Consider the following 11,331-nt stretch of genomic DNA (forward strand, 5'->3'; position numbering starts at 1 on the left):
CCGAGGAGTGGCTGGTGGGTTTGAACCGCCAGCCTTCTGGTTAGCAGTCAAGTGCCTTAGCCACTATGCTACCAGAGCTCCCCTTCTAAAAATTAGAACCTAATTAATAAGTTGGCTGGGTTTAGGGTTCTAGGCTGGAAATTCTTTTCCTTCAGAATTTTGAGGGCATTGTTACATTGTCCTGTAGTTTCCAGTGTTGCTATTGGAGAAGTCTGAAGTCATTCTGTATTTATCTGAGTGTTTTGTTTTGTTTTCTGGGTTTTTTTAATTATTATTTTATGTGATCTGTTATTTGTATATGATCTATGTTTTTCTTGCTGGAAAAAAAAAAAGGACTTTCTCTTTTTTCTCAGTGTTCAGAAATTTCTCAGTACTGTGTCTTGGGATGGAATTGTTTCCATCCATTATAGTCCTCTTCTATCAGGAAACTCATATTCATTAGTTCTGAGAACTGTTCTTGAATTATTTCAGTGACAATATCTTCCTCTTTGTTTTCTCTGTCCTTTTCTTCTAGATTTATAGAGAAGATACTAGATCTCTTGGACCAGTCCTCTAATTTTTATAAGTGGTTTTTTTGTTTGTTTGTTTGTTTGTTTGTTTGTTTTGCTATTTTAGGTGATTTCTTCACTTTTATTTTCTGAACCTCCTATTGTTTTTTGTGTCTATCATACTTTTAATTTCCAAAAGTTCTGTTTTGTTTTCTGAACACTTCTTTTAATAATACCCTACTCATGTTCATGGAGGCAGTATCATCTTTCTCTGAGAATCTTAATAATAGTCTTGTTGTTGCATTAATGCTATTTTTTCCTTCCTACTATAGTATCATACCACCTAACATTACCATAATCGACAAATTCCTTAATACTATCTAATACTCAGTCCAATTCTGTACATGTTTGGCTCATTCTCATCCTTTAGTTTCACCTTCAACATCACCTCTCTGAGGAGGACACCTTCTCTGGCAACCTACTTTTAGGTTCCACATCTATTATTCTTCATCTTTCTTCTTTGCTTATTTCTTTTAGGGGCTTCATCACAGATTATAATTATTTTATTTGTTTACTTGCTTACTTGGGTTTTCTTTCTGTATTCCTCATTAGAATGGAAGTTTCCTGAGAGTAGAATCTATATTTGTCTGGCTCATTGTTGAATCCCCAACTCAACTGGCATGGTCAGAGTGGCAGCCAAGGGGCCTGACCCACAAAGAGTTTTAGAAATAATTAATAGAATATGGCATCACTAGAAGCAAAGCAGAAGGGCAGTCAACAAGGGTACAACTTACATAGGTTATCAAAAGAAAGCAGCAATGGACAAATAAGAGGCTAAGGATGTCATTATAATAAAAGGTATGATTCCTTGCCCAAATCCCGGATCTGAGCCAGCTTTCAGACCCAGTCTTGATTCAAGAGGTAGCAGGGGCCTCAGAAGGGAGAACCTATAACACTATAGAAAATATATATTGTGATGATATCCCCTAGTCTTTCCTCAAAGAGACTTAGGTAATTTATCAGAGAACTGTACAGTAGGAAAAGCGGGATACAGAGACATTTTAAAGACTATTAGAACAAGGTCTAAGTTAGCATTGATACCCAGAGGCCCAAAGCATCATCCTGGCCCCAACCCATTAAAGTGAGAGCACAAAGGGGCCAGGTAATAAGTGGACACCTCACCAAAGTCCTGCTTACAGTGACTCCACTGTGGTCATTTCTCAAGTTCCTGAAAGTATTATTGGGATTGACGTACTGATGGTTTGAGAAACTCTCCATTAGGTCCTTGGCCTATGGGGTAAGAGCTGCCACAGTGGAGAAGGCCCAGCAGATCCTAACAAAACTATTTTCTACTACAGTCAGGAAGTACACATTAACGTGGTACAGACATACATATATACTCACAGCCCTCACACTCACAGCTGCTAATTCTCCTGATCTCTGTCATACTATAGTCTGAAAAGATCAGGACCATATGGATATCCCACAGAAAATCATATTGATCCATTACATCAGAGATAGACAAACTACAGTCTGTGGGCTAAATCTAGCTCACCACATGTATTTGTATAGCTCATAAGCTAAGAATCGTTTTTACATCTTAAATGGTTAAAAAAAATCAAAAGAAAAAGAATATTCTGTGGTATGCTAAGACTATATGAAACTCAACTTTCAGTGTTTATAAGTAAACTTTTAACGGAACACAGCTATTCCCACTTATTTACATATTGCTTATGACTCCTTTCACTCTACAACAGATTTGAATAATTGCAACAGAGAGTGTATGACCCACAAAGCCTAAAATATTTACTATCTGACTGTACAGGAAAAGTTTGTTGACCCCTGCACTACATCAATGACATTACGGTGATCACACAAGATGCACCCGAGATGGCTAGTGCACTACAGATCTTGGCAAGACACATAGGCTCTGGAGAAAGGGAGATAAAACTAATGAAGATTCAGAGGTCTGCCACATCATTCAAGTTTTGGGGGACCAGTTTTCAAAGGTGTGCTAGGACTTCCTACCAAAGCAAAAAAGAACAAATGACTTCATCTTGCATCCTCCACTAAAAAAGGGAAGCGATGTCTGGAAGTCCTCTTCAAGCTCTAGAGACAATGCATGCACACTTAGGAATCCTGTCCTGACTCATACATGGCCTGATATGAAAAGCTGCCAGCTTTGAGTGGTGCCTGGAGCAGGAAATCACTCTTCGAGAGGCCTAGGACATGGTGCAAGCAGCTAGGCCTCTTTGGTTACATGATCCAGCAGACCTGGTGGAAAAGATGCCATGCGGTTATGGCAAATTCTTGTGGAAAAATCATGCCCTGGAATTCTAGGGCCATCTTCAGCTGAGAAGTTGTTGTTGAACTTAGGTGCCCTTGAGTTGACTCTGACTCATAGCAAGCCTATGTACAACAGAACGAAACACTGCCCGGTCCTGTGCCAGCCTCACAATCCTTGCTCTACCTGAGCCCATTATTGCAGCCACTGTGTCAATCCATTTCATTGAGGGCCGTCCCCCTCTTTGCTGACCTTCCACTTTACCAAACATGATATCCTTCTCCAGGGAATGGTCCCTTCTGACAACATGACCAAATTATGTGAGACAAAGTCTGGCCATTCTCGCTTCCAAGGAACATTCTGGCTGCACTTCTTCCAGGACAGATTTGTTAGTTCTTCTGGCAGTCCATGGTACTTTCAGTATTCTTCACCCACACCACAACTCAAAACATCAACTCTTCTTTGGTCTTCCTTATGCATTGTCCAGCTTTCACATGCATATGAGGCTATTGAAAATACCATGGTTTGAGTTAGGCACACCTTAGTCTTCAAAGAGACATTTTCACTTTTTGTTCTGGTTATCTAGTGCCACTCTGACAGGAATATACCACAAATGGGATGGCCTTAACAAACAGGAGTTTATTCTTACAATTTGGAGGCTTTAAGTTCAAGTTCAGAGTGCCAGGCTCTAGAGGCTGGGTGAAAGCCCCTCAACCTTGGGGTCCAGCTCTGCCTCCTGCTCCTGGCCCATTGAAGCTAGAGTCATTTCTTCACTCAGACAGCTGCTGGCTGCTGAGGCTGAGAAGCCCCAAGGTTGACAAATAAAAAGTCACAGTCCTGATGTTACCAGGCCATTAATTCAAGTCTATTGTAAGTCCCACGGCTGGCAGAGCATAGCAGGCTGCTGAGCAACAACATGGCTACATGCAGGTCCAAGCATGCCATAGGCTAGAGACCATTCCCAAAGCTGCTTCTTATATGTGGGAAGCAGACCACATAGCCAGAGCAGCTACTCAGCTGCTTGTGGTAGATCCCACCATGGAGCTGATTACCAGTCTCATCATGGGGAATAACTACCACCAGCTGCCCAGCCACTCAACCAGGCCCAGCCAACTTGACACAAAAACATAACCACCACACTCTTCAATACTTTAAAGAGGTCTTTCGCAGCATATTTGCCCAGTGCAATACGTCGTCTGATGTCCTGACTGTTGTTTCCATTAGTGTTGATTATGGAATCCAATAATATGAAATCTTTGACAACTTCAATCTTTTCTCCATTTATTGTGATGCTGCTTATGGTCAAATTGTGAGGATTTTTGTTTTATGTTGAGATGTAATCCATACTGCAGAGTGTATTCTTCAATCTTCATCAGTAAGTGCTTCAAGTCATCCTCACTTTCAGCAAGCAAAGTTGTATCATCTGCATATCACAGGTTATTAATGAGTCTTCCTCCAATCCTGATGCCACGTTCTTCTTCATATAGTCCAGCTTCTCAGATTATTTGCTCAGCATACAGATTGAATAAATGTGGTGTGATGCTTGGATCTGTGTGTCAACTTGGCTGGACCACAATTCTGTGTGGTTGAAGCAGTTGTGATGTGGGTTATTCCCATGATGGGGTCAAATGTATATGTTTTCATCAGCCAATCCATTGAAAGGGAGTTTTCCTAGGGGTGTGGCCCACTTCCAATATATTTATCAACATCCTGGGAAAAGAGACACTCTTCTGTGGATCGGGATCCTGTTGTGCTGCCTACAACACATGAGCAAACAATTCACCATTCATCCTGGAGATCTTGGATTTGTCATTTGTTGGAGTCAACAACCGCTATACTACCTGCTAAACTTGAAGTTGTCAGCCCCTGAAGCTGCATAAGTCGGGAAAAGCTTCCAGCTTGAAGTTTGATCCAAGAACCTGGGACTTGCCAGCTTCTGTAAGTATGTGAGCCATTTTCCTAAGATAAATTTCTCTTTCTCTATATGTATATATAAACTTCACTGGTTTTGCTTCTCTAGAGAACCCAGCCTAACACATATGATGAAAGGATACAACCTTGATGCACTCTCTTCCTGATTTTAAACCACACAGTATTCTCTTGTTCTGTTCTGATGACAGCCTCCTAGTCTATGTACAGGTTCCTCATGAGCACATTTAAGTGTTCTGGAATTCCCATTCTTCTCAATGATACCCATAATTTGCTATGATCCACATAGTTGAATGCTTTTGCATAGTCAATAAAAGAGTTGAGAAGTGCACACTCTAAAAAACAAAAACAAAACAAACAAACCAAAAACCTCCTGGTTGGCTACTGAGCCCTGGTAGAGAATGAACAATTGAGCAAGGGGCATCAAGTTCCCTTGTTGGATCCAGAATTGCTTATCATGAGCTGGGTCACCAAGTCAGGCAGTTCCAGTGGCAGTGAATCATTAAGATGAAAATGATAATTCTGAGATCAGTCCTGAGCAGGACCAGAGGGCATGAGTCAATTTCATGAGCAGGCCTCCTCACATCATTATCTCCCCTCCCTTGGCTCAAACCAGTGGCTTAGGAGAGGCCCCATATGACCAATGGAAGGAAGAAGAAAACACCTGATCTCAGTTTTGGGATTGGTTGGCTTGGTATGTGGGTTCATGCTGAAAATGAACAGCAGCTGCATCACAGCCATACTCAGGAATGGTTTTAAAAGATAGTAATGGCAAACTTTCCCAGTGATCAAAGCTTCAAGTGATACACCTGGTCATTGACTTTGTGTGGAAGGAAAAATAGTGACCCTCAGAGTCTCAGCAACACCACTTTTCAGGGACTTGAGGAGTGCTGGATCCTCAGGCATAGAATCCCACACAATATACCAAGGAGCCACTTCATAGTGAAGAGAATCACAGAAGTAGGCCCAGGACCAGGGAACTACTGGCTCTATCATTATTGCACCATCCTGTCAGCCTGGCAGTATGGAATGGCCCGCTGATGACACAGCTGAAGCACCAACTTGTAAGCAATACTCTAGAGAATGCAATACTCACACTGAATCAGATACTTCTATATGACTCTGCATTGCCATTAGAAAAAAAAATGCATGAGTCTGGCATCAGGAGAGGCCCCACTTATCATCACTCACAATGACTGATGGAAAATTTTGGGCTTCCCATTTCCACAATTCTGGCTTCTGCAATGTCAGAAGTCCTGGTCCTCAGTTCAGACTTACTGGACCTGTTGCAACTAGAGGAACGCCCAAGACCATTCTGCTGAGATACCCCTTAAACACTGAGCTGAAACTACTTCCAGAGGTCACATTACAGCTAAATAATAGACTGGCTTATAAAATAAATAATACCAACCTTGAATAGTGTGCTTCTTTAAATAATTTCAAAAAAATCTATATGAGACCAAACAGCCACTATTTATTCTAAAGTAAAGATTAGAAGGTAATGAGGGATAGGAAGACTAGATTAATGGAAATGAGGCAACCAGAATGGAAATAATGAGAATGCTGACATATTGTGAAAAATGTAACTAATGTCACTAAACAATTTGTATAGAAATTGTTAAATGGAAATCTAATTTTCTATGTAAACTTTCATCAAAAACACAGTAAAATATCATTTAAAAAAAAAAAAAAAAAAAGTCCTGGTCCTCAAAGGGGTACACTCTTCCCAGGGAGAAGAACAAGGATCCCAGTGAATTATAAGTTATGGATGCCACCTAGACACTTTGGACTTCTATGTCCAGGGACCAGGCAAGAAGAGAAGCCACCATCTGGTAGGACAACTGACCCTGACCAGCAGAAGAAGATAAAAACGTTGTTAAATGATGGGATCAAGGAAAAATATATGTGGAACTCAGATGATCCACTAGGGTGCCTCTTGGTCTTCCCTAAGCCAACTACAACTGTGAATGCACAACCCTAGACTAAGAAGGGTATGGTTATGAGTCTCAGACTGTTTAGGAATAAGAATCTGTGTCATATAACCAGGGAAGCCATTGAGATCAGCAGAGGGGAACTGACAATGGAGGACGGAGAGGGTAAGACCAGTTGTGACCCCAAGACCAAGTGTAGTGTTATGGGCTGTGGTTCATTTCACTAACCCTCTCTTCTGTTTACTCTCAGGAAGAAAGGCTCATGGGACCTGGGAGGAGCTGCTCTCCAAATATGGATGAAGAAGAGGATCCACATAGAATGAGAGATGATCTGTGAGGGCCATGGATGGAAGGACACACTCAGAACTCCCTTTAAGCCAAGGCTACACTCCTCCTGAGCAGCCTCCAGCCAATGACTGAGCGTGGCAAGGGTGTTAGGACCTAGCCATATCTGCCCAACATGGAACTCCTCTGACAAGCAGTGTTTGCTCCAGAGCACCTGCTGGGTTGGCCTAGATTTTGAAAAACTGTATTCCAGGCTAAGGCTCTCCTGCCCAGTTATTCCTCCCTCTTCCCTTTCCTTTCACAGATGTCATAAAGACATCATGGCCATAGCCTTTCTCTGTGAAATCCTGCTTCTCTGTTATCTTTCATATCTGCTGATCTCTAATAATGTCCTGCACACCTAACATCTCAGCATCTGCTTCCTGGAAGACCAAGACTGACACAGCATGGGAAAAACCATCAGCCTAGAAATGGTAAATTCTGTCATCTGGTCCTTTTCATAATGTCCAAGCCTGCTGCACATGAAGCAAAATCCAGGCCTTGGATGCTTTCTGCGATCTCACAGAGACCTCTGCTTACATCTCCAGTGAAATACAGGACAATCTCCGGAACAAATGTGATTCTACAGATTTAAGTCCTCACAGTTTCAGGGCTCCACAGATTTAAGTCCTCAGATAAGCCTGTTGTTAGCTGTCATCAACTCAACCTCCAACTTCTGGTGACCCCTGCACAATGGAATGAAAATGGAATGAAAAGCTGGCCTTCGATGGCATCCCCATGAAGAGTTGCAGATTGGACCATTGTGACCCATAGAGTTGTCATTGGCTGATTTTTGGAAATAAATTGTCAGGCCTTTCTTCCTAGTCCATCTTAATTGGGAAGCTTTGCTGAAATCTGATCAGTATCAGAGCAACGTGGAAGCCTCCACCAACAGATGGGTGGCAGTTGTGCATGAAGTCAATCAGCCCAGAATTAAACCTAGGTCTCACATGAAAGCAAGAATTTTACCACTGAACCACCAGCCTAACTAGAGAATAAACAACTAACCCCTTCATTTCTTTCTATAATGAACATTCCTAAGAGCCTTAGTGTTGAACTAAGAACAAGCCTATCATCATTATACATCCTATTGCCAATGAGTTGATTCTGACTCATGGCGACCCTGTATGACAGAGTAGAACTACCCCGTAAGGTTTCTAAGGCTATAATTTTATGGAAGCAGATGGCTACATTTTTCTCTGGCAGAGTGGCTGGTAGGTTGTAACCACACACCCATTAGCAGCCGAGCACTTTCACCACTATGCCACCAGGGATCCCTAAAGCAAGCTTGAGAAACCTTTATTCAGTAAACTGCTTGGCACGTTAGAAAACTCAGTACAATGACTTTGAATTTTAAAATGAATATTGATCGCAAGTTAAACTTTTTGATTCATGTTCTTATATATTTCCTCCCATATTATACATTCCCTTCTACTTGCTTTCCTCTTCTCTGTACCTTATTTTAAATTAAAGTGAAGGGGAGGGATGATAGTTCGTTTACTACTCCTCAGGTTTGCTGAAGACCAAATGAGAAAATATATAGGAAAGCACTTCGTAAAAACATTTCAGTGTTCCAAATGAAAGGTGGTGGTGTTATTGGGAAACAAAACTGGTTTTCACAATATCCAGCCTCTTATCACCAGCTGCTCCAGGGGAGAAAGATAAGGCAGTCTGCTTCTATAAAAAATTATAGCCTTGTTACACACAAGAGAGATCAATCGTGGGAGAATACAAGGGCTGTGTATGCACAGGGAGACAGTTCAGGAGGCAGGAGTGCATGGAGGGAAGAACACAGGGAAGAGGTAACTATGGGGAGGTAGTGGGAAGGGAGCTGTTGCATTGTGGGAAATTGTAGTCAGCGTCATAAGACAAAGTTAGACAAATTTCTTTGTATGGAAATTGAATTTGGTCTGTAAACTTTCACCCAAATAACAATCAAAATTTAACAAACAAACAAAAAAAGAATTATAGCCTTGGAAACCCCTGTGGGGCAGTTCTACTTTGTCCTATAGGGTCACTGTAAATTGGAATTGACTCTATGGCAACATTTTTTTTTTTTAAATCATACAACTCTTTCTTAAAATACAACATTTTAATGAAAATATAAGATGTACCATTAATCTGGAGCCATCTCAAGTGGCTATCTGAAGAAAATCGCATCTTAGGGGCTGAAATTTGAGAGTCTACCTTAAATCTCCCAAATGGAAGTTCCCTGTGACCTGCAGTCCTTGATCAGCTCAGCATCCCTCAGAAATCGAGTAGGCCTCTACACCTTAACATGGCTGTATTAGTTTCCTATGGCTGCCTTACCAAAGTACTACACACTGGAAACAGCAGAAATGTATTCTCTCACAGTTATGAAGGCTAGAAGTCTGAAATCAAGGTGTCAGCAAGGCTATGTTCTTCTGAGGTTCTGGAAAACAATGTGCTCTATGCCTCTCTTCAACATCTGGTGGCTTCTGGCAGTGCTTGGCATGCCTTGGCTTGTAGCTTCATCACTCCAATTTCTGCCCCTGTCTTCACATCACTATCTTCTCTCTAAATGTGTCCCTGTACATCCAAATTTCTCTCTTCTTATAAAGACCCCAGTCATACTGGATTTTGGGGCCCACTCTAAACCTTAATTTGATTACATCTGCAAAGACCCTATTTCCAAATAAGGTCACAGTGATAGGTTCCAAGTGGACTGTGCTCCTTACCTCTATTACAGAACTTATCAATCAATTGGTGCTTGTTATCTTTGGTGGTCTATTCTGCTGCCCCAATAGTGAGCACAGGGATGCTGACTTCACTTTCTGTATCTCCAAAGCAATGCCTAACATAGTGACTAGCACATACTAGATACTGTATAAATATTCACTCACTGCCATCGAGTCATTTCCAACTCATAGCAACCCGTCCTTGGGTTTCACAGGCAGTATCTCTATGGAAGTAGATTTCCCAGTCTTCCTTCCGAGGAGTGGATGGTGGGTTTGAACCGCCAGCCTTCTGGTTAGCAGTCAAATGTCTTAGGCACTAGGCCACCAGACTTGTGGAAGAAAGGAAGGGAGGGAGGGAAGAAGGAAAGAAACACCTCTGCTGGAATGTGGGCTCCTTCAGGGCAAGTCATGAATTACCTGAATCTTCAGTGTATGGTCTACAGTGCCTGGCACAGCAGACTCTCAATAAAGTGCCAATAGGATTATTATTTTCATCTTTATTACAGTGCATTTTTTCATCTTTATTACAGTGCATTGAACACTTTTAATACTTCATATCTTGTTTGAATCTTCTGAAAGAAATGTTTTCTATCATCAAAAAACAAGGCCCCAATCCAAACGTCCATCAGCTGATGAATGGATAAACAAAATGTGGTACACACATACAATGGAGTATTACTCATCATAATGAGAAATAAGTTGCTACGACATAGATGAACCTTGAGAGCAGTATGTCAAGTGAAATAAGCCAGCCACAAAAGGATAAATATTTTATGATTCCACTTATATGAAATATCTAGAACAAGCAAATGCAAAGCCAGACAGGCTAGCAGGAGCAGGGGTGCGTGGGGGTGGGAGTGGTGGGAATGAGGAGTTATTACTCAATGAGTGTGAACAAAAAAAATATGTAGTTTTGGGAAAAAAATAGTGGTGATGGTTGCACAACATTGTGAATCTAATTAATGTCACTGAATTATACACTTAAAAATGGTTAAAGTGGCGATATTTATGTCATATACATTTTACCAGAATTTAAAAACATAAAAACGGGGGGGGGGACCCTGCTCACACTGAGGGCACACTGATCCATCACCGCCGGTGCTCCCACCCCCTGGAAGCCGCACCCCTCCGCCAACAGGCACCACGACCTCTCTGCGGCAGGACCCTCTCGACCCAGCTCACCGCCTCTGGGCTTCCAGGCGCGCAGCAATGCGGAGCCGCCGGGCCTGGATACGCTCCTCAGGGTTATCAGAATGTACAGAGGGCCCGAGAATCGGCGTTGTTAAGTGTTCCTCCTCTTTGTCCTCCAAGATCCCTAGGGGCCCTGGAGGATTCATGATTGCAGCGTTCAGGCTTTCAGGCAGCTGCACTCGGACCACCACCCGACCACCGCCCGGTTACTAGGAACAAGCCGTTGCCAGTGAAAAGTAGTCACCTGACCCGCAGGTGGAATGATGATTGCTCGCGCAGTACTTCAAGCCCCGCCCACCGCGAGTTCAGAATTCTGCATCCCTGCTTTGGACTTCATTCCTCTTTCCTGCAAGGAGCATGTGAGGACTTACTGCCTTGCACCTCCATGAAGGCCAGTTATGTTAGCAGACTGTGGAGTCACCAAGAGACTGGATGACTGAGGAGCTGGTGGTACACATTCTGGCTTATCAACTTACTGACCCTGA

At 42.3% G+C, this 11,331-nt stretch overlaps 1 protein-coding gene across 1 annotated transcript in view; it reads right to left on the minus strand.

Moving 5' to 3' along the window:
• The window catches only part of DRC1 (dynein regulatory complex subunit 1), an 89,721-nt gene extending 78,729 nt beyond the window's left edge, over nt 1-10,992 (minus strand). Inside the window, exon 1 of the mRNA XM_007938908.1 lies at nt 10,838-10,992. Coding sequence (XP_007937099.1) covers nt 10,838-10,992 — 155 coding nt within the window. The remainder of the gene's footprint in view (nt 1-10,837) is intronic.
• Between the last annotated feature and the right edge of the window lie 339 nt (nt 10,993-11,331).

This window comes from Orycteropus afer, unplaced genomic scaffold (assembly GCF_000298275.1).
Source record: "Orycteropus afer afer isolate SDZICR_OR568_19922 unplaced genomic scaffold, OryAfe1.0 scaffold00054, whole genome shotgun sequence".
NCBI lineage: Eukaryota > Metazoa > Chordata > Mammalia > Tubulidentata > Orycteropodidae > Orycteropus > Orycteropus afer.